The sequence below is a fragment of the Seriola lalandi genome, unplaced genomic scaffold (genome assembly GCF_002814215.2).
Source record: "Seriola lalandi dorsalis isolate HSWRI2012SDOR001 ecotype SW California unplaced genomic scaffold, Sedor1 jcf7180002054872, whole genome shotgun sequence".
NCBI classification, from domain to species: Eukaryota; Metazoa; Chordata; class Actinopteri; order Carangiformes; family Carangidae; genus Seriola; species Seriola lalandi.
In genome coordinates, this window is record NW_019525425.1 from 444231 (window position 1) to 468977 (window position 24747).

Consider the following 24747-nt stretch of genomic DNA (forward strand, 5'->3'; position numbering starts at 1 on the left):
GCCAGGGTTGCCACGGCAGCGTTCCGGATGGGCAGGCGGTCTCCTCTCAGGGGGTGAGGGGGGACGTGGGGCTGTCAGGGAGCCTGGCAGGTAGAGACACAACGCCCTGTGACTGGGGGGGAGCACGGGTCAGTGAGAGAGGACAGGAGCGAGGGGATGGAGGCAGCGGAGAGGTGGGGTGGAGGCCTGTCTGATGAGGTGAGAAGAGGCAGAGTGAAAGGGGAGGGAGACACGAGGGAAGTAAATGAGGGCGGAGGAGGAGAAAAGCTAGAGATGATTAGAAGAGAATTATCCAAGTGTGAGTGCGGATGACTGTGGAGTAAAGAGGAGGAAAGAAGACGGAGCAAAAGCAGAGGGATGGCCTCGGGGTGCCTCGATGTACACGTCTGTGAAATGCCCTGAAACCAACCCAGTCATTAGGCAAGTGATGGAACTCAACCTCATCTTCTTTTTCTTCTCCTTCTACATCTTCTTCTCTTTCTTCCTTTTCCCACACACACAATATCCCCACACCTCTTGGCTCATGTGTAAGCCTTTCCCGGAGCCAACACACTTTTTCGCGAGGCAGTGCGAGAAAATGAAGAGCAGCACATAACCCTACAAAGCAGCTATCTATGACGCTAATGTCAACTATCAAATGATTTTCTGACCTGGTACATCCATCCTCTCTTACGCTGTGATTAAGACAGTTACACAGCTATGTGAATACAGAGATGGAGATTTTTTCTCCATTCATCTCCACCATGAAATTGTTGCCCATCATAACTTCTGCCTCCACTTTTACCCTCCCCTTCGTATTTGGCTTTAAAATTAAATTTAGTGGAACTGTAAATGTAAAACCTTGTGGGAAAATCAGGGTAGTGTGCCCCCCTATGTCTCTCTCAGCTGCCCCCTCCACTGGAAATAATGGCCTCACTCTACACAAGATCCAACTCTCACTTTTGGTGAGAGCCTTGTTACCAACGGACAATGGATTCTCCCTTTAGAAGAGAGATTCTCAAAGCTCTGTTGACAGTGGGTCAGTTGGTTGAGTCTGTGTTGGATGGGGGTGGGGGGCAGGGGGTGGGGGGGTGAGTAAAGAAAATTCAATCAGATAATTACAAAACAAAATCTGAAGTATGTTTGGTGATGCCTGTCCTGTTGCCGACATACCTAGAGAACCCGTTGTGTTAATGTGAAAGCATAACGAAAAAGGTGTTAGATGAATGTGTGTGTGTTGTTGCTGTAGGATTTGCTGTGATTCAGTCAGCTCGTGGGGCAGAGGTGCAAATGTGCACGAGTGCTGTGTGTGTGTGTGTGCTTGTGTGTGTGTGTGTGTGTGTGTATTAGTGTGACTGTGTATGTATGTGGTTGTGCTGGTGTTGATAAAATTGTAGTTTTATCTCCTGACCTCATGAGTAATGTCTTCCTTTCTTGGAAAAGCCGAACTAACACTTGGAGCATTTTATACATAACATGTGTCACTAGGTCATGAATGGCCAAATGTTTATTAGCAGACCGTGCTCTCAGCCGATAAACGTTTTGCCACTGTCACCCCAAATACAGTCGAAAATCATTAATAACTCATAAGATGCCACACTGGCGACCTTTCCCCTCTCGTTTTTTTTGACAAAGGTGCACTTATTAGTGGAGGCCAGATTGCAGTGATCAGTGACACAGACAATCATGTGACTCCCTCTCTTTTCTCTCAGACCTTTCGGTGCCCTCATCTGTCTCTCTCTACGTCTTTCTCCCCATCTCCCTCTCTCCCGCTATCACAAGTGGAGAGCTGTTCCTGTCGGTGTCATATGATGTCTTGTGGCCCTGTAGTGGTAGCAGAACAGTGACACTTCTATCCCTGTGCCATCTGATCGACACGCCATTCCTTGTCACATGCACACACACACACACACTGTCTGTTTCAGTGTGTGTGTGTGTGTGTGAGCATCTTCGTATGACCATAAATCAGGTCAACGACAGTACTAGCCCTGAGCCACGTGCTCCTGCTTATGTCTCTACTGTAGTGTACAAAGGCTGCACTCACTCTTCTGGAAATGCCACTTCCCACCAGTGTTAAACCATTATTTTGCTTTGTTTATTTCAAATAATTTAACATGGAGTAGATAGAAAATCTCATAGCGTTCAATCTGGAAAGAAGTTTGAAGGACAAAACAGCTGAGAGGATGAACTCCAGATGTTTCTTTCACATGACAACCTTAAGTGAACCAGCGTTCTCTCGCTACATTCGAAAAGCATCCTCCTCAGCAAACAGACACTCATCAACCATTCTCTACTGGCCTTGATCATTTGTTTCTACAGCACATAATCACCATCACTGCACAAATTATGTTTTTCCACTTTCCTCTCCCTCTCTGCCCCCTGCTTCTGTCCTTCCATTTGCCCTCTTTTTAGTGTGTAAAAGGCCAATTTGAGTTGGATTTTGCTCCATTGTGATTTCATTCCCTGAAAAATTATCCCTGCTCCAAAAACAAAAACCAAGAAAAAATAAAAATAAAAAAACAAAACAGACAAATAACACAACAGACAAGCATCTTAATTATGACTTTTTGATGACCTCTGCATCTGTTTTTTACTCACTGTTATTTGCTTGAACAGGTTTTCTCACTTTGCACAGAAAATGAAAAGCAAGGTACTTTTCCTCTCAAGACTTTTGCGTAGAAAGGGGAATTGGTTTTCTTGAGACTGTTTTAACAACTCAGTGCTGTCGCATCCAATTTCTGGGCTATTTGCCCCATTAGATGTCAATGTTTGGGAAACAAACAGGCAGCGCTGAGAGGTTTGATGGGCACAATAATTTGGACTCAGAGAAGGAGGCTGCCTTTTGAAATACATTTGTAGCTTACGGTCAAAAGTGTAGTTAGGGGTCAAGAATGTTTTAAATCTCCCTCATACTCTGTGTGTACTTCTTCTGCTCTATTTTATCTGACATGCTGTATAGGCTTCAGTTCATTAATATTTTACATAAATCCTTTTTTTCTACACTCTTAATCTGTATTTCTAATTACAACCTTTGACTAATTTGAATAATATTTTACTTATCCACACCAATTAAAAAATAATGAATATATTACATTATTATATGCCACCATAAATGGTATTATGTTTAGAGTTAAAAATATGAATTTAAAGCTTTATATTCATATGTGCAGAGAAGAAGTTGCACTCTCATACTGTATACAGTCAACAGTAGTATTGTGCCAGTATTATTACAATTAAGGTCTGCTGCTCTTCTGTCAAAAAAAAGCTTATACAAAATATAAATACACAATATAAAAAGTTAGAACAGGACAATACAAACAGAAGAAAGAAATAACTGAACAAATAAAACAATCAGTGAATTGATATGTTGGATATCACTGCTAAAGTACATCTTCTCAATCATCTCAATCAAAAATTACACAACTCATAGAATGTGAATACATATATCTATGTTTTGTTATAAAAAATAATATCAGCACGACCCCCAGGCCCCCAGCTGGGGAAGGTCAGAGGTCAAGACAGCAGACTTTAAGTGTCTGATGACTCAGAGGAGACAAGCTCTGGCCTAAAGCCATCATCATTATCAGATTTTATATTCACTCAAGTCGGTGTAATGTAAAGGAAATATCTGAGATACGGAAGGGAGGAATGAAGGGGTGGGGGGACATTAATAAATAACTAGGCATATGCATCCTCAAATGTCAGAAAGCAATTTAACTTCATGCCTTTACACAGAACAGAGGAATATCTGCAGCATCTCTTTTAATTACATCAAATCGCGAAAAACAAAACAATTTCTTCAAACAAAGGCAGCATGTGAGCACAATAATCCATATCACAGGTAGGCGCTAACTGCGTAAAACAGATTATTATTAGGTATTTTAGTAAAGATATCCAGGACACTTGATATTTGAAGCCTATTTCATGGAAATGATTTGTCAGCACTCTCTGCACTGCAGACCGCACATGTCGGCAGTGTCACGCTCATCCAATGATTTGCCATTCACAAAACGCAGATAAATTTGTGAGGGCTCTCACAAGCTCACGAAGGTGCCACAGGTATGCCGTTCGTTTTGATGAGCGAAACATGTCAAAAGGAGCAGGAGGAAAAATGATCTAATGTTGCAATTTCTGGTCTCTAAGATCCTTTTTTTATTTTGATGTGGCATTCCAAGTGAGAGGGGTGGGGGGTGGTGGGCTCATACATTAATTATCATTTTTGGATAACTTATTCCTACGGCTTTGACTGGGGAAATGTAGGCTTTGTTCTGCAACTCTTCCATCTTGACAATCCCTTTCTGACTGCTTGGATTGTAGGATTGTACCCCAGACTGAGCGCGCGGGTCGCTGGGGAATAAGGATGCTATGGCAGAGCTTTAACCTCATGCACACACTTGTATTGATCCGTACAAGCCTCAGTGACTGTTGCTACAGAGCAGGCTGCACTCTGTCATACAGAACTCCCCCTGTCACCCGTCAGTGGCAGCTAACACACACACACACAGGCACACACACACACACACACACACACACCAGGATACCACACACACCCATCAGCCTCTGGGCTATCACACTGCCACCAACCCTGCCCTCTCCTCCTGCCTCACCCAGCCACCCTCATTCCCCATCTCCACTGCCCCCCCCCACTTTTTTTTTTGCTCTCTCTCTTTCTCTACCTCACTTTTCCTCTAATGAGTTGCAACACTGATAACGAGCCTGATGATCTTCCATTGATTCGGCTATCACTTGCTTGTCTGGTAATTGATCCGTAGCTGAGCCTCTAGTTAATTATATGGGCTTCGACATGGACCCCTGCCCCAGGGAGGGGGGGAATTCTCAAGTCCTGCACAATAATAGTTTTAATAAAGGAGCCTGAGGATCTCCTGCATCCTATTTTCTGTCCTTTCCTAATTCATGTGCTTTTTCATCTTTCTATTTCCTTCTTCCTCCCTATTTCTCCCCCCTCAAAGTTGCCCATCTCCGTATTTTTACTTCTGTGTCTCTGTCTCGTTTCCTCTGTCATCACGGCCATTACCATCAGCAGAGGCAGGGGGCTGTCTCTTATACACATCTCCTCCCACAAATAACAGCCATTAACCAGCCAGGTCAGAAGCTGAGCCACCAGCTTGACTTGAAACACTGAGTGCCACTTGAAAAACCCACAGACTAGCACATTTACAGACGAGAGGGAGGGAGCAGGAGAGGGAGAGAGAGAGACACAGAGGAAGAGAAGCGTGAGCTGGAAAGCAAAAAGGAACCTCTGCCGCTAAATTGTCACTTAATATAATTAGCCTAAGCCTCATGCATTACCTTTTCAATAAGTTGTTAAGAGAGAGGAGCTGGCAGTACATGGACAGGAGGTGACACATTACGCCTTTTACGACAAGGCTGCTAGTGGCTTCTGACAAGTGCAGGCCACTATGCAAAAGATAAGTGAAGAAAGGATTGGAGGGGGGGGTAGTAAAAGGAAGAAAGAGTGAGGTAAAGAGATCAAGAAGTGGAGAAAAATATCACAAAAGGCTAAAGCAGAGGATAAAGATGTAGGCAGTGATGGAGAAAGGAGTGAAGATGTAAATTTAGCTTGACACGAAAGACACAAGTGCACATTTTCACAGTGGCAAGACAGACACTGGGCATTTTTCCCCTTGCTCGTCCAACTCCCCTGTACATAACCGTAACGACCAGTGTGATAATCTAAGCAAAGGTTAACAGTACACTGCCATTAGGAAACCGTAGAAAAGGCTTTTAACAGACAACCAAGCGGCTGTCTACAGCAATTTACCACAAAATTTGAAGTGACTTTATATATCAGAAGCCATTTAATGTGGCCGAGGAGAGAAGTTCTCTCTCTGTGTCCCTTTCTCTTTTGTTCCTCGGCGGTGGAGAGATCACAGTGACATCTCCCTCTCGCTGCGGACTGAGGCACCTGGTCTGTCATTTCTCTAATGATGGTGGGGTGAGGAGACGGAGTGGAGGAGAGAAGAGGAGATTGGGGTTTAAAAGGGAAGAAGAGAAGGAGGAGGAGGTGGAGGGGGGGATGTCTTCATTGTTTGAGACATGTCCTATGCTCTGTCAAAGGAAGCATAGATCTCCTTCTTTTTTTTCTTCCTTATCCTCCTGTGTGTCTTTTTCTCCGTGTCTGCCTCCCTTTACTCCTCCATCCCTCATTTTATTCCCTTACCTTTGCTGCTGTGGGGACCAATTTGGCTAAAATGGAACCTCTTCCTCATTTTTTTCTTAATTAAAATCTGAGAGCCTCTGCAGAGGTGGGGGGTTCCTGTGTGTGTGTGTGTGTGTGTGTGTGTGTGTGTGTGTGTGTGTGTGTGTGTTCATGTGCATGCTGGTGGCAGATTGCCTGCGTTCCATTAGTCTTTCATTAGAGTGGGTGAAAATCAAACAAAGGCACCAGATTTTTTAGTGATATAACAAGTCTATTGATATTTTTCTTTTGTTTCTGTTTTTTATATAATTGCCCTACAAATCAGAAATTGAGCAATTTTCAGCTTGATCAAAGAATCTTTCTATAGACTACAACCCTGCATTTTCAATCTTTTTTAACAACAGAAAGAAATACTTGGCAATACTTGGTCTGCAACAGTGATGCTTCTTTTCAAACTGTTTTTTCCCTCCTTCAAGGTAGAAACTGAGCACCATGAGCGTGTTTGTGTGTGTGTGTGTGTGTGTGTGTGTGTGTGTGTGTGTGTGTGCGCGCGCGCGCGCGCGCGCGTGTGGTGGGACAGTCCCACAGGAGAACTAAGTTGCTCTGAGACATACCGGCCGCTCGCAGCGCAAATGGTAATAAGGCAGAGGGACAAACGCCCCCCTCCTTCCCTTCTCCTGCTCTGTGATGGCGCTTGCCCCCACCTTCCTGCCCCTAGCAGAGGAGGTGTGTGTGTCTATGTGTGTGTGTGTGTGTGTGTGTGTGTGTGTACTGACACACACACACACAGAGAGAGAGAGAGGGGAAGCGTGCGGCGCGATGTCATTGAGCATCTCAGAGTGGAGCGGCATAGTTGACTCAGTTGAGCCTACACCGACCCGACACACACACGCATACAGACATACACACACATACACATACACACTCCGGCTCAACTCGCTCAGAGAGCCACCGTCTCTCTCTCTCACACACACACTCTCACTTGCTCGCTCGCTCGCTCGCTCTCACATGCTCTCGCTCTCACTTGCGCACACACACGCACACACACACAAGCTCAGGCGCTCAGTTCAGTTCCTCAGCGGCTGCGGCGGAGGAACAGAGGAGTCAGAGAGAGCGAGAGAGAGAGAGAGAGAGAGAGAGAGGACAGGCGGCGGCACGGACGTCGAGAGAGGGACACAATCACAGAGAGAGAAAGGGAAAGAGAGAGAGAGAGAGCTAGAGAGAGAGAGAGAGAGGGGAGCGGGAGGCAGGGAGAACTGGATAGCTGGTGGCTCACTCCCACACCTCATCTTCACTTTGCTGGGACAGACACAGAATTGATGGTAAGAGACATTCGTGCGTTTTATCGGCTCAGCTGTTTGCTTTTTATGGAGCTTTTTACGGGACTTGTTTTGTGTTTAGAAAAAAAAACCAATGTGACTTTTGAACATTTTTGAACACAGGTTTTAGATGCTTCACGTTCGCGTTTTATTGTGAAACTGTTTATTTGCGTATCGCATTTAGTTGTTTGTTTGAAGTTTTTTTTCTGTTTTACTTAACAACGTAGTAAAAATTCTTAAAAAAAAAATCTTTAAGACTTACTTGTTACATTACGAAAAAAATCACAGAATTACACAGGTTTGTTTTTATGCTTATGTGAGCATGTGTTCGGTCTTGAGTGAGCTGATGGCAGCTCCCAGCTTCTTTAACTTTTTCTTACTTTCTTTTTTCTTTGACATTAGAGCACTTTGTGTCCCTGTATGAATGTGTGCATGCATGCAGGTAAACATGTTTCATTGTGTGTGTTTGCATGTAAGTGTGTGTATGTGTTGGGTCCATGTTCAAGTACAAATTGACTGACAGATGGATTACAGCAAAAAACTGAGGCCATGGGCAACATCATGCACCCCTCCTCACTAATTCCCACAACCCCCCCTTCCTCTTTTTTGTTTTACTCCATCCTTGCTCACCTTCTCATCAGCCCCCTCCTCACCTCCCCTCCTCACCTCCATTGCTTCGCTCATCTTGCCCTATCCAAGACGAGGCCCCCGAGGAAATTCACCGCAAGCCCTCTTTTCTCTCTCTTCACAAGAATTAACTCCACACACACACACACACCCACACACACACACACACACACACACACACACACACACACACACACACACACACTCCTCCGCCACCAGAGCTGCCAAGAAAGCTCACACAAACATCCAATCCCTCATTGCCCCCCTCTCCTTGCTATCCTCTTCAAGAAGCAGGACCCGCATGAGACAAAAAAAAAGGCAACACGACCCCAAAAGAACCCACCTTCACTGACTTTTTTCTCTTCTCTCCTCCTTCACACTCCCACATCCCTCCTACCCTCCCTCTCTGTCTCTCCCTCTCTCTGTCTAAGTCCAAAGAGGCAGAGTTGGATGTGAGAGGCAGTGAGTGCGACACAGTCCCACCAGAGCCCAGCACAGACCCAGAACCGGCCAGGCCACCTTCAGCCAAGGCTAACGGACCCAACGGCACTGCTGGCGTTTGCACGAGCATCCCCTCCAGTAGCCACAGTAGCAGCAGCAGCAGCAGCACCACCACCACCACCGCCGCCACCACCACCAGCAGCAGCAGCAGCAGCAGCAGAAGTGGTCTGGGTGGCATTAGCATCGTTAGCAGCAGCGCTGAGGGAGCAGGCGAAAGCTCCATGCAGTTCAGCACCAGACCGCCTAGTGCTGAGCAGCCGGGCTTCATGGGGACATGGCAGCAGCAGAGCACTGACAGCAACCTCCTCTACAGAATGTCCCAGCAGGTACGTCAGCCCAGCCTCACCCACTCATCCTCTCCATGTCTGCCTCCCCTCTCTTTCCCTCTTTCACCATTTTCAGTCTATAGTCAAGGACCAAACTTTTATTTTTCCTCTAGTAGTGTACGTTCAGACATTTGCTGTTGTGATTCCTACTATCTCTTGGTCTGTGTGTGGAAAAAGAGAGTGTTTATGTGTGTGTTTGTATGTTTGCCAGTAGCTGTGTATGTGTAATGTGTGTGGTATGGGGGTGGTTGTGGACAGTGTCTTGTTTGTGATATTTCAAATGAATGATTCTTAAATGCAACTGCATTTTTTGCAACTTTTCCCCACTTTTACAATATATCAGATTTGATGTTTGTGTGTGTTTGTGTGTGTGTGTGTGTGTGTTTGTGTGTATGTGTGTGTCTTGGTGGTGTTGTTTTACACACACCATGCCTGAAAGTGTTTCCATCCATGTAGCCTCTGTGTGTGTTCCTTTTAATTTTACTAATTCAATGCATGAGTCATTTCCTTCTCTCTAAAATAACTGAAAACAGCAGATTTTTGTCTATTTGTAAAAACACACATTATAATGCAAATTTTGACCACTACCAGATAAATCATTTATCTCACCATTTGATGGATTATCCCTGTCTGGACTCGTTACATACATGCTTAAGTCTCCGTAATTGGTCTATGAGCGGTGTGGAGTTTTAAAAGCAAGCACTAGCAGTGTTTTGGTAACCTCGGTGCCGATAAAGACTCGGGAAGGGGCACCCCTCTGGGACCGGCTAATTGACTTCATGTGGCCGAGGCAGGAAGCCCCTTGCGCGGCTACAGAACAGCAGAGGAGCCGTGAGCGAACACAGGCTCCCCTGGAAAAGTAATGATGATAACGGATAGCCTGCACCGGCTGAGGAAAGTCCACATTTCCTCCCGACATTTCTCGCCTGCTATCGTGGATGTTACACTGAATTTCTCTCTTGTTTTGTATCTTAAAAAAAAAAAAAAAAAAAAAAAAAATCAAGAAGCCCCAAAGTTAGAACAAGAAAGTTACTTTTTAAGGGACAGGGGGTGGAGGTGTGTGTGGTTTGGTCTGATAAATTTCAGGTAAGGGTTGGTGGGAAGAGGACTGAGAGTCGAGTTTTGTGTGTGTGTGTGTGTGTGTGTGTGTGTGTGTGTGTGTGTGTGTGTGTGTGTGTGTGCGTGCGTGCGTCCGTTCGCGCGCACGTTTGAGGGGGAGACAGTAAAGATAGAGGATGGTTGTTAGGTTGTAGTTGATCATAGCGGGACCTGCAGTCGCTCCGTACCATGCACATGCTGTTACGCACTCAGGTCACAGCGGCTCTTGCGCAACAGTCTCGCCGTGACTCTGTGTTGTAAATGATGAAAAACGTCTTCTGTCACCTTGCCCGTACTTACAGCTCGTACAGTCTCTTTCTTTCTTTCTTTTTTTCTCCAAATCCCAGAGGTCTAATCGTGAAGGTGAAACTGATGTGTTGAGACTAAAACATGTTCCGATGTAACTTTTGGGATTAGTACATTTTAAAAGAGCTTTTCCCCGAGATTGTTTTGTGTTTTGTTTTGTTTTTGTTTTGTTTTTTATAAATGAAATAGCCTATATCCCATTTTTTCATGTCACTAAGATTCCGTTTTCACACGGAAATGAATCGCATCCCTGTAATTTTCATGCAGCGTCCTCTTTTTATTTATTTTTTGTTAGAAATTTTCCTAAAGAAAAAAATCATACCACCTTCTGATAAGTTATGGGACTAGATGGGTGCGCTCTTCTCCTCTCCCGGTATAGGAGCAGGTGGATGGGCCCCTGCGCTCAACATCTGCTGGGACCCCACGTTTACATCCCCAATCCTTTTTACAAATGCGCACCGTTGTTTCAATATAATCAGCTGTGGGACTCGCTGTTATTTATCCTTCCTCGCACCACTTAGAAGACATCTTCCCATGTTTAGTAGGCATGACATAAATTCTCCGAAGGAAGCCTGTTCCTTGACAGACTCGCCTTATTGGAATCTAACCGATAATGACTTTGTGTTTGCCGAGGCTGGCGCACCCTGGGGTGTTGGAGGAGAGAAAATGGGTTATGGGCTTGTGTTTCCAAATCTCCCCTCTCTCTCCCTTAAAGATCAACAAGGTGGCACGAGGGATGCGGTATTTTATTTTTTTTATCGTTGTTAGGCCAAATTATATTTCCATCTGATCGATAGAGACGCAAAACAGCCCTGCGCCGTGTGTTCAGGACAGATGCGGCTGTGGTGAGGTGCAGGGCATCACCAAGCCAAAACATTTGCTAATGCTTTTGAAATTCCCTGTAAATCTCTCTCTCTCTCCCTCTCTCCCTCTCTCTCTCTTTCTCTCTCTCGCTCTCTGTCTCACACAAACACACACACACACACACACACACACACACACACACACAGACACACACACACAGACAGACAGACACACACACACACACACACACACACACAAAGCAAGACTGAAATGAAAAAAAAAATTCATTTCACTTAGACGTGAGTGTATGATTTTGAATGACAGAAATAAGCTGTGGTTTACAGCAGGTGTCTGATCATCTCGCTGCAGAACATCAGTGACCGACGACTGTGAGGAAAGTAAAGCAAAGATTTTAATGATCAAATCATGAAACAGGAGATCTGATGTTGCACCTGCCTCTTTCAGCGTAAAGAAAAATGACCTAAAGAAAATTGATATCAATTTGAAATCGAATGTCTCCTAAAAATTGTTAGATCAGCTCTGTGATTGACTCCTTTATTTGAGACATTTTCGTATTTTTCATTTTATTTGTAAATTATTTCAGAATTAATAAATTCATTCATTTACACATTCACTGAGACGTCAAGACAATGAATCGTTTCCCTGCTCTAAATATTCTGCTGTGCTTTTAGAAGCTGGAGAAAATGGTGGAAAATGAAGCTGAATTAAATAATTTTCTTTATGTTTTATTAACTTTGGTGTGTTAAGATTACATATTGACAACCTCATCTACATGCAGTCGCTCCTCATTATTGTGTGTTTCTCTAAACTGTAACGAAATTAACAACAGTGGCGATGAAGGCATTTCTGTGGGTGAATAATTTACACCTTTCATAACAGGCCTTAATGGGCTTTTAATCTTTGAAGAAACTTTTTTTTTTTTCTAAGTCACATAGCAGGAGATTTACAGCCATCATAATCCACGCAAGTGTCAACAGGAAACAGCATAAACAGCATGCAATTTATATGAAATCAATGAAATGGATTCGATAAATACTGCTTATTTTCTCAGAAATCGGTGCACATTTTTACAAAACACTCCAAGAGGGAACTTTCAGAATTGTTTTTATGGAGGGAAAAAAATGTAAAAACATTAATTAGGAGTTGAATTATTTCCCAGGCATTACGGAGTGATAATATTTGGAGCCTTAATTGACCCGCTGCTGTACATGCTTGGCTATGAATATCGACCCTTGCAAGTTAAAAACCCCGGAGTTAAGTGATGCTACGAGCCTAATTGGTTCATCAGGGATAATTCCTCCACAATACAGGAGCCGCAGGCCGCGTCTCTTTTTTTCCTCTTTTTTTTTTTTCAATTTTCTCATCTGCTTCTGGTCGGAGGAATGTGGGAACAACTCAGGGATTAGACGAGCTCGTAAAAAATGTGCCTTGACTTCCACCTGAGGATCTGATGCTGCCACCCAGGCTTACAGCAGACCTCGGAGAAAAAGAAGAAGAAGAAGAAAAAAAGATAGAAAGAAATCAGTGCATGTCTTCAGTCTGAAACTACCTCTAAAATAGCCTCTTCCTTTTCTTTTTGCAAGGGTGCTGTAACGCGGCTTCCTTTGAAGTGCGACAGGTCGACTATGGGCCGAGACCTGGAAGAGGTACAGTGGCATTACAGCTCGCCTGGCTTCTGTCTGCTCTCAGTACTGCCTGCTCCATCCCACACCGAGGCTCTTATGTCCACATATAATCCAAGGAATTTACAAGGGTTTATGATGTAGAATATAAATTACAAATACATGTTGACTTTTATGTAATAATAGTAATAATAATAATAATAATAGAAATAATAATAATAATTTTAATAAAATTTTATTAAGATTTAGAGTGTTAAATCTTTAATTTGTGCATGCATTTTGCCACACTAAATTTTTCTTTGACTTTGTACTCTAAAGCCTGCAGCATTTTCCTTTTCCTCATTATCATGCACTAACAAATTTAAGATCCCAAAACTTTATTAAAATTAAACAAAAAGGCAGTAAAACATTATGATAAAATCAATATAGATAGATAGAATTATAAGTAATGTTAATATTTTTTTTTACTTGAAAAAAAACATGCAGTGATTGTTTCAGATTGCATTTGTTTTTAAGACAGTGTCAAATTGTTAAGCAGGCATTTTGGCATTGATCATACAAATATGTTTTGTAGGCTTATAAAAAAAAAATTCCCCCTTAAATATTGAATGTAAATTTGGAAAGTTTGGCTTCAGTTCTTCCATTTACATCTTTCTTTAATATTTTCTTGCTTTCATATCTTGTGTCATATTTTAACTTTTCATTAGTGATATTTGTTGATTTTCCCTGATTTCTGAATGCACTGTGCAGCCTATACAGTCCCGTGTGTTCTTGTTAAACCACTGAAAGTGGATGCTGTGAGCTCTGAGGGCACGATGACAGACATATTTATGGAATAACATGCTCTGCTTTGTTTTGTTTGAGTGAAGAAATGGGGTTGTTATTATCCTCCTCAGTGCAGATCACAGAGTGTGCTAATCTGCCTATTAACACACTGATATACTTACAGCGGTGAGTGTGTGTGTGTGTGTGTGTGTGTGTGTTTGCACACATTGTCTTACACAGTGGGGTACAGACATGCTGCATGTTGCATATGTGGTGCACATGCACTGCTTCTTACCATTGTGTGGGACTGGGAGGCAGTGATTTGATGCATATGTGTAGCATTATCCACAGTGAGTGAACGTGTGTGTTTGTGTGTGTGTGTCGTTACACTCTACTGTTATTATTTCCATGTCTGTCTTTGATGGGTCGTTGCACACAGAGCATATGGATGCCTATACGTACATGTATCTGGTGTCAAGTGTGTGTGTGTGTTCTGACACTGAAGTTTACGTGTGTGCATGTGTGCGTTAAAGGCATTCGTGTCTGTGCTTTTGCCATTTATTTTTCTGAGTGGGTGGCTAAATACTCATATGCCAGTTGTGTGAGTGCGTGTCTGTGTGTGTGTGTATGTGTGTGTGTGTGTGTGTGTGTGTGAGAGAGAGAGAGAGAGAGAGAGAGAGAGAGAGAGAGAGAGAGAGAGAGAGAGAGAGAGAGAGCAGTTTAGTGAGTGTGTGTCCTCTCCCTCTGTGTGTGTGTTTCTGTGTGTTGGCTCTGGCTCCATGTGTGTGCGGGTGCGAGGTGAAGTGTCTCTTGGCTGGCCTTGGCTAGAGAGCTGGAGGAGAGCAGAGGTGAAAGAGGAGATTTGCAGAAAAGACACGCACCGCTTCCCCCATTACTACTTTTTCTTTTTCTTCTTCTACTACGTCTCTGTCTCTCACTGCTTCTTCTTCTCTCGCTGTCTTTTCCTTCCTTCTCTTCTTCCTCCACACGCCAACCCCCTCTTTCTCTCCTCTCGACTATCTTTCCTACTTAAAACTATATCTCCACCACCAATCCTCTGGATGCTAAATCCGATCGTTTTATTCTGCAGCTACTGTCTTTATAGAGAGAGGCTCTTGAGAGTGAACCTGTGTAACAGAGGACCATTTCGGGTGTTGCATGCATGCAGTACGTTCATAGGATTATCAGTTGCAATAACACAAGGACAACTGTTAGAAGGAGCGCAATGTTTCTTAAAGCTACTTCTTCACCACCAAAGCTATTTCATAGCGCCTGTCCCTAACTGTAAAGTTGTGGTCGGCTCTTATGCTGTTTAACGTAGTTATTGCAGCGCTGTCGGCCAGTTTAGAAGGTCCAGATAACATAAGCAGCACTGAGAAAGGCCACAGTGGCATTCAGTCAGCGGGCATCTCCCTCAGTCTTTGTGCATATGCAGCCATGAAGATGTGAGTGTTTCCTGAAGGCAGCATTATTTCTGCAGGAGAGAGCACAGAAATGTACAAGTAAGACTGAGTGGGAAGGTGGCGGCAGCTACTTGTATATTTACCGTATGTGTGTGTGTGCACTATTAAGAGCCCATCTAGTTTGACGGAGTAGGAGGATGCACAAGGTCCCATTCATGCTGTGGTCCCCACTATATTTACCCAGGCACCAACCAGGGAGATATGACGTCCACAACATTTTTACTTTAAACTTGTTTCAACTGGCTTTTTAATTTTTTTTCTTTTTTTTTTTTCTTTTTTAAAATAATTGACTCACCAAGCATATCCTTTCACTTTTATTGAAACCTGAAGATATATTAATATAATCTGTTTCTCTGTCATGACATTTAGTAAATATTTTTCTGTTGTACATACTCTTGTAAGACGTTTAAGTGGATAAAATCAATACTCGTGATTTTAATCCCGTCAGTGTTTTCTGTTTTTCTGGTGTATTACAATGTCAGACTGTTCATGACTCCTCATGCAGACATCTCCGTTCTCCTTTCTTTTGCTTCACCATCTCTTACTTTCATAAGCTTTAAAAAAAAATTCAAATTTGATCTTTATAGTATCTGCATGAACTTGCCAAGAAAAAAAAAAATCCACCTCACACATGGCCATGATCATGTGTGACCTGGGTCATACAGTAACCTCTGTAGCCGTGCAGTAATGCCCTGCAGGATCAGCGTTATGGATAAGCACCGACCCTGAGTCTGCGTGCGCGACCCGGGGCAACCAGCGATCAATAAGCATCATGTGAGCATCACTCACGGCCTCCATGTCAGCTGTTTCCTGTTTGTCCTGAGGAGACGGCTGCCTCACTGCCATGGTGAATGCCTGAAGAATGGAGAGGACACAGAACAGTGTAGAGACGCAGTCAAAAAGGGTTTCTTTATCATATGTCTGGCAGGGCAGTGTACTGCGTGTTTTATGTGTGTGTTGAGCGTTGAGGAACGATAGAAATGCAGAGCCATCTGCTCTCCTCTTATCAGGGGGCTGAGTGGTGAAATCTACTGTAGCTGAGTCGTTCCCAGGGATTTGTTTTAGTCCTGTGTGGGCATGTGTATGCCTCACTAGGAAAGAAATACAATATTTATTTCCTTCTGTTGTTTTCAGTCTTCTTTTGTTATGTGAAACATTTTTGACAATATCAATAATGATTCATTTTAAATAAATCTATGGGGGGGGGGGGGGCCTTAGTAATGTGATTCAACCCCCACTATTATGTATAAAATTACAACTTGAAGAAATACATGTCAAATTGGATGGAAAAGAGTGAATTTCCTTTTGCTAGTTTTGCACCATTTTGTTTTGTTTTTTAACAGATTAATTTGATGTATTTTAGTTTGATCACAAATATATATTTTTCATCTTTCTACTGTCCTACTCCTGTTTTAATTTTTTTTCCCGGCTAAGCTACTGGACGACTTCACTCTTTACACCCTGTTTTTCCGTCTTTCATTTTCTACATCCCTTTCAAAAGAAGGCCGTTGGTTATTTGTCTTTGGGTAGTTTCCTGCAGAGGGGAGAAGTCGCCGGTGTGAAGAGGAAGTGTGTGTTTGAAGGGCCAGTCGCTCAGGATGTCACCACCCCGCCACTGGCTAATGAGGGGGACATGAGCATAGAGCCAGGGCGGCAACACACACACACACACACACACACACACACACACACACACACACACACACACACACACACACACAATCTGACACAGCAGGAATGTAGCAGCTGTCACCAAGGTCCAGGCAGTTATGAAAGGGCTGAAGTATAGTTGTGTTTTGTGTGTTATCTGTTTGTGTGTGTGTGTATGTGTTTGTCTGTGTGTGAAGTGGCAGTACTAGGGGTCATGGGGGGATTGAGAGCTGGGAGGGGCCCGTGTTGGCTTCGGTGACCCACAGATTGCCACCAGCGGAGAGGATCATCACACATAATTGACTTAAGTGAGAAGAGAAAGAGTGAGTCAGAGGAAACGTATACATTTGGCAGCGGCCTGCAGTATTTTAAGACATGACCATATGGCAGAGACATTGTTGAGAGAGGCTGTTCTTTCCCGTTGTGTGTCCAGAGGAAGGTGACATTAGGTGTGACCTGTGCTAAGTGACAGGAACTCGGGCATACTTTCACCACGGCTTCTCCCTTTTCCTGTTATTCCTCAACTCCTGTTATTTTGTTTTCTTTGGAGCTGCGCCAGCTCAACGGGCAAATCGACAGCCTACTATTTTTACATCCGTCTTTAAGGACCCCTGTCTGCTCGCTCTGCCTGCCAATTTGCCCCATCAGCAATGGCAACGAAGATGAGCTCTCAAGGCACCGAGCCTTTCATTTTTCTCTTAGCGATGTGGCTAATGCTGTCACTGTTATTTGAAAAAGCACTCAGGGTGAATTGCTATTATTATTGTTAAAACCATCATCATCATCAGGCTTATTTATGGTTATGGATAATGATGGTAATTTTGTTCAGAGCCTACGGTTGACTCCCTCTCTTTCCCCTGCTAATCCGACACTGCTGTTGTGTGTGTGAGTGTGTGTGTGTTTGTGTGTGTTTGTGTGTGTGTGTGTGTGTGTGTGTGTTTGTTTGTGCTGTACATTTTCGACGTGCTGGCAAATTACCAAAGCTGTTGTAGAAAGAAAATAGTTTCCCAACAGGTAACACAATGAATTCATGTCTGCAGCTCACGTGTGAGGTGAGGAGAATAAAGCTATTACATCTCTTAATGCATAAGTTGAACTCTGTGGCTGATGTGTATGTGTGACAGGAAGAGGAGGAGAGAGGCCTTTCCCCCCCACTATTTTCTGTTTCATTGCTTTTTCTCAGTCTTTTTTCGCTCCCATGTTTTACTCTCCATCTATCTCTCCACTCTGTTCTGTTCTGTCTCCAGCTTACCGTGGAGATTTGATTGCTAGAGGCCCAGGGAGGATTTTAGGGAGGTTCTGGAGAAGGGAGGCTAGTGGTACAGGCTGTGGTAGGCTTGTAGCCAACGTACACACACATACACACACACACACACACACACACACACCCACACACACACACATACACACATACAAAGATATGCAGTCTGACAGACACAGATGCCCACTTTCACACACTCCTATTTCGTCTTGTCTTCATGCAGATTGTGTAAATTGCTTTCTTACTATGTTGTCATTTTAACCCTCTGAAAAAAAAAAAAACTCAAGTCTAAACTCATTAGCTACTTTTTGTTGTGAACAAAGTGTTAAAGCAACATGTGTAAGCATTTGTTTGCGCTCTCTGCTGACTTTGTAAAGATGTTTGCTCTGTTGGATTAATAACATTTAATGGCCACTGTTAAATGCAGCTGCCTTGGCATCCCACAGCTCGTGTTTTTCTGGCAATCTGAGACTCTGGGTGGCTTTTGTTTTTGTGAATGTGGTGTGTGTATACCACCGTGTGTGTGTGTGTGTGTGTGTGTGTGTGTGTGTGTGGGCTGGATGGGAAAGGCACTGTGTGTTGTGTTGTCACTGAGCATACCTATTCACTTGGATGCGACCGCCCCACACACACACACACACACACACACACACAAGCTGAATTGAAGGCATCTGCATGTGTGAGATGATCACATATTGAGCAGCGGTGCACTTCACTTCTAACAATCCATAATGTCAATTAAGTCACAAATGATCTAATTAGCCTACTGTGATAGACATCAATTGGTCTGACCCTGTATCCGCGGCAAACAGCCCGGGGTGGGAGGCCGCCGCCAATGCACGACCTCTGGCATCGCACATTGTTGGCCCGTTCACCTCTTGTGACATTTATTGTGCGATTGAGGTGACGGCGTCACTCTTTAACAACGGGACAAAGTGAGAATTCTTGTAAGGAGAAAGCAGTTCTTGTGTGTGTTAAAAGCGGAAGATGTATTTGTTTTGTTGACACACACACACACACACACACACACACACACACACATAAGCGCAGGCACAGGTACAGCCGCACGCACATGTATACTGTTGATGTTTTCTCTGTAAATGGCCTGAGCTGCCTCTTCCATTGTCGGGAAACACACTCAGCGATAAGTGCTTTGTTGGAGCGCTGTCCGCTGCATGATGTGTGTGACTCTGACTGGCATTTAATATTTCATGGCATTTAATCCATTTGATATGTTTCCTCCAAATACAAAAAAAAAAATCTGCAGCTTTTGTTTGCTTTATCCAGGCCATTACTTCAGAGTTTGTTGATCAGTTTAGATTTGTAAAGGGAGGCAACAAGGGATTTATCTGCTATTTTTCTGCAGAACCATTAATATGATAAATTTAGCATCTTGTTTGTCTAAAACTGGGCTTCACGAGGGCAAAGGTGATCCTTTGTGCCTGATCATTTTGCGACCAAATATCTCAATGACATTAATAATAAAAATATCATAAGCAAAAGGCTGTGAGATTTATTGCAGGGAAAAAAAAAGTGAAATGAGAGCACTTTAAGAGCAGTCAGGTTTACAGGATGCAGCGGCTAAGAAAGATAGCGCATTATGACAAAGAAGAGTAAAAGGAGCCGACAGCTTGAGCATCAGTCAGGAGGTGAGGAGGAGGCTCTCTTTGAGATCAATTGGTAATAGGCTGAAGTCACAGGGGCGATTAGAGGCGTCGACTTGCCTGTGTTGTAAATGCTGTCAGATCGGTTAAAGGAAGCCTAATACCTCTCAGGTTGAAAGCTGTAATAACATCAACTGTAACTGGATCCGTGGGGAAGTGCAAGTGAGTTTGCGTGTGCGAGTGGAAAAGGAACGGGAGGAAGGCGAAAGTATTTCATTGTGTGTCTGATGCCTAGTTGTGCGTGTGTCTGTGTGTATGTGCGTAGCATAAAGCAGCAGCAGCAGCATGCATAAAGGCGAGAGCCGCGGGGTTGCTCCTGGCATTTTTTCGGCCACCAGATGCCTGTCACTGCTTTAAGAAAAAAAAACAAAAAAAAAACGGGATGAGGAGGGGAGAAGGACAAAGAGGAAGGAGGGGAAGGAGGGGAGGGCTGAGGGAGGGGTGGGTTAGGGGGAGTGGGGGCCACCGCTGTTCAAATCATGTCACGTAGCGCTAATTCATCCAGCCTCATTAGAGAGAGGAAAGGGACCAGAGGGCCTCTCTCAGGACAGGGCCCTGGCTCAAATACACAGACACAGACACACACAAACACACACACACACACACACACACACTCACACGGATATATGCATACACACATTGTCTCAGTTTTTCTCTGGCACATACTTACACACAGATGCAATTTCTCTCTTCCTCACACACACACATACACACACACTCGCACACACAGACATACATACACAGATGACACTGGCACATGGCGCAGTGCGGGGGCAGTTTGGGGAATAGAAAATTGCCTTCTCAGGAAGGCCCTGGCCAATTAAGGACCTGACCGTATTGAATGTCAAGTGTTAATTTAGGCTCCCCCCTCCTTCCCTCCCTCCCTCCCTCCAACCCCACACCCTCACCCCTCAATTTCCCAGCAGTGGTGGTGGTGGGGTGCGCGCGTGTGTGTGTCCCAGAGATGAGCAAATACATGTCAAGCCAAAGTTGATTGCCTGCTCCGTATTATGTGTCGCAGACAAGTGGCAAATGTGCTCCCTCCTTTTAGCCTTTCACGTAACCCCTGAGGGACGCCGCGATGGAAGGAGGAGGAGAGAGGGAGGATTAACTGTACCGCAGTGATAAGAATGGGGGGTTTTACACTGGGGAAGACGGGGCGGGGAGTGAAGGGGACAGACAGACAGAGAGAGAAGTAGAAAGAGGGCAGAGGGTTTGTTTGATCTCATAGGACTGGGTAGTGACTTTGATAGTCTTTTAATTGCCTTCCTTTTTTGCAGAGGTGACGTCCCTGGTAGTGGAATAAATACTTTTAAATAGAGGATGAGTACATTTACTAAAGTTTAGAGAGCCATTTATTAAAAAAAAGAAAAAAAAAAAAGAAAAAAGGGAGCTCCATTAACTTTATCAGAAACTTTAAAAGGATCTCAACATGACGGCTGTGTATTACACTCACAGCCGTTGGCATGGTCCAGGGGCAGGCAAGGTTGTTTGTGAGGTGGACTGATGGTAAATGCCCACCTCCTTACCTCCATGATCTAATAGACATCCACTTAGTCTTAATGGGCAGATTCCCTTTCTCCTCTCGTGATGACTGTTGCACTCTTCAAAGGTGGAATTGCCAGCTTGTCTTTCCTAGAAATCCCCCCACCCCCCCACCCTCCTCCCGTCGTTAGCCTCTGTATCTCATGTTCACTACCTCTCTCCCAGGATAGAGGGGAGTATTTCTGACAAAATAAATATTAATGCATCGCTCACATTCACACCAAAGCCAATTCTCCTGCTTTAACCAGCCCTCTGGCTACATTACGTTAGTCAAAGGCCTTTTGTTTTACATTCATGTCGGCGTATTTACGTAAACATATGTGCCTGAGTTGCTGTTGCTGTGTGTATGTGTGCGTGTGTGTGTGTGTGTATGTGTGTTTGTGTGTCTGTGGGTGTGTGTGCGCCTGGTGATAGTAGTGATGTTGTGAAATTGAATAGAGAGGGTAAGTATTGATCATTTCCCCCTGTGTGTTATTAGTGCCTGCTGCTACTGACAGAGAGAGCATGAGCCACCCGCACAAACACATACATACACACACTTCCACGCACACACTGCCATGTTTACTCAAGAAATACAGTATGTTGTTTGCATGTTTTGACAACTGTAATACATTGCGTCAACAGGGAAAAAGTATACTTTACTGCTACATAATATTTTATGGAAATATCAACATTATTGCCCAGAACCCGGTGGTGGAAACCTGTAAAATTACAGCTCTGGTAATGTTATGACAGACCAGGCTATGTGTCATTGACTTATATGCGTCAAGGGTCTTTTCAAATAGAGCCAATTTTTGTCTTCTCAGCTCACACACACACACACACACACACACACACACACACACACACACACACTCACACACACACACTTCAGTTCTTTATTATTACAATCTGTTTTGTCAATCTGCTGTAAGTGATAGCTCGTTTTAAGGTCACAGTGAAGCGTAATTCAGTCTCTGATCACTGATATCCAAACAACCACCCGTACAGGCCTCCAGGGCCAGGGGAGAGGGAGGGTGTTAAAGCCCAGTGTAAGTGCTCTGTCTCTGGGTAGATAGTGATGCCTGGAAGGCCTCTGGAGCTCCAGTGGTCAGCCAGGACTGAGAAGTCTGTCAAGCCTTAATTGATCACCCTGACCTGGGGAGCTGAGGACAAAGGGAGAGGGGTGTGGAGGGATGAAATAGATAAGGCTAAAGGGAAAAAGAAAGAAAAAGAAAGAAGGAAAAAAAGAAGAAATTGTGCGACTAGTGGCTTAATCTCTCTGGACTGGCCAATTTTTTCCCCCTCTGGATGATAGATATCGTAGGCCTGGCGTGTGACACAGATGGATAATGCAGGCGTCTGGGGCGATAGAGTTATAAATTAACACATTACTGGACCTTAATGTGGACTACTGTGAACGACCCCACACCAACATCATCAACCCTCCAGGCGCGCACACACACATACGCACACACAAAAAAACACACAAACACGCCTACAGTCTCACTGATGTGTCTAGCTGAGCTCAGGGTGCGGATTGTACTCCTCAAGTGGCATTGATTTGTTAAAGTGCTGAATTAGCAGGAGCAGTCCAGCTGCTGGCACTTCTCGACTTTCTTTCTCTCCCTTTTTCTGTATTTTACAATTTTGCTCTCTTAACTTCTCCTCCTCACTCTATTTCACTCCTTCCCCATTGCTTCACTTTACTTGCTCACACGCTGATTTTTCCTCCCTTTCTGCTTCACTTTGTTCTCCAGCTCACATGCTTGTCTCCACTCTTTGTAAAATTGACTCGCCCTTTTCCCTGACACACTTTTTGCTCAGTCACAAGTGCTCCTTCAAGCAACTTTGCTCTCCTCGGTTGTCCTGGCAAACGCCTGTTTCTATTTTCCCCCTCTTCTGTCTCCAGCTGGAAGGTTTCACCTAAAAGAACAGTTGGTTTTTCTCTCCTTCTTCTTGTGGCCCACACAATATTCGCCAGCCAAAACTGTTATGTCCCTGACTTTGAGACTGAAAGGGAAGTGGTATGTGTGTGTGTGGCTGGGGATTGGTATTTAATAGCCAGACATACAGAAGAGCTAATATCCAGAGCAGCAGTAGCCTGGACATTGTAAGGCCACACACAGTGACAAGGTCCTGCACAGCTCGCTGTATTTAAAACTCCTGTACCACGAGGCAATGGCTTATACATCTACAAGCTAACCACAGTGAATTCCACTGGTGTAAATGTCATTTAACAACAAATGAGTGCCTCTGGAAACTGAGCGGTGCACAGTAAGGGTCACTGGTCCCTCTGTCTGCCGAGTATGTAGTGGTGTGTTGTACTTGGGCTTATGAGTCGGACAGACTGTCTGCTCTCTGAGTCCGAGTCAAGGCCCCTAGCCAAGAGGTGCAGATTTGTTAGTGTCTGCTCCATTATCACCCGTCACTCTCACGGTTTGTTGTATGTGCGTGAAGGAGAGAGTGAGGGAAAGGGGAGTAAAGAGACTGTCCCCCTCTTTCTTGCTTGCTGTGGTCCAGCCCAAACAGTTACCATCTGGTGACCAGTGACTGACCCTTTTCTCGTCTCACACACACACACACACACACACAGACAGACATATACACACACTGACTGCCGGATTGCATCCAAGTGATGAGTGAGTGACCACCCGCCTGCCCCCCCCACCCTTCCCCACCTCCCCTGCCGAGTGTCCGTCTCTGCCAGACCTCCCAGGTCCCTCCCCTCACTGCACATGATTGGTCGGTGAAAGGTTGATGGGCGACTGATCTGTCCACAGCTCCAATAAAATGCTCAATAAAGCAGCGATTTTGGTCTTGACAGGCCTAACAGAACAACACCTAAGAGGAAAAAGCACCTAAACACACATACAGTACATACGGCTGCACACACACACACACACACACACACACATCATTGTGGCCCAAAATAAGCACGTCTCGCTAGTTCAAACCACAATGCTGTTATTCAACGATTTGTTATACTTTTGTTTGCTTGATTTAGTTAGGCCCTTTTGTGCTATAGTCAGTGTAAGATTTTTATGTTTTTTTACTGTAATCTTATTTTTCTGTCCTTTTTTTCTGTTTGGAGTCCACTGTGTCCAAATTAGAACTGAAATCATTAGTTCATTAGATGGTTGGTTGATTGATTAATTGTTTGAATTTTTTTAAACTAAAAATGACACAAATTTCTTTGGTTGCAGCTTTTCAATTGTGAATATTTGCACATTTTCTTGGTCTTTTGGATGTTTGGATGTTTGTTTGGACAAAATAAGACATCTGAAGACGGACTGAAATTGTAACATTTTTCCCTTTTTTGGCATTTTATAGCCCAAACAATCAAGCGAGGAAGTCATTTCCAGACTAATCCATAATAAAAATCAACTTAGAATAGATCATACATCTGGTTGACAGGAAAGACCAGTCACTGTTTTCGTGTGTAGTGAGAAACAGGGTGTTTGTGTCTAGTCTGCTGGGTGACAGACCAAGGTCAGAGGCAAAGAAGAAGAGGCACATGGATCACAGGGTTGTGACATGTCAGGGTCATGACAAAGGTCACACTGGTTGTCCAGAGAACACACACTGATCTCCTTTAGCTCCTGTGTGTGTGTGTGTGTGTGTGTGTGTGTGTGTGTGTGTGTGTGTTTTTGCGTT

At 44.1% G+C, this 24747-nt stretch overlaps 1 protein-coding gene across 2 annotated transcripts in view; it reads left to right on the forward strand.

Moving 5' to 3' along the window:
• Positions 1–24747, forward strand: part of bnc2 (basonuclin zinc finger protein 2) — a 164339-nt gene that overhangs the window by 61164 nt on the left and 78428 nt on the right. The window contains exons 2-3 of one of the 2 annotated variants that reach the window (XM_087179824.1): positions 8517–8912; positions 12725–12787. In XM_087179824.1, the coding sequence (XP_087035950.1) occupies positions 8517–8912; positions 12725–12787 (459 nt within the window). Of the gene's footprint in view, positions 1–7039; positions 7462–8516; positions 8913–12724; positions 12788–24747 lie in introns of those variants that run through there. The other variant, XM_023428211.2, reaches the window with a different exon arrangement.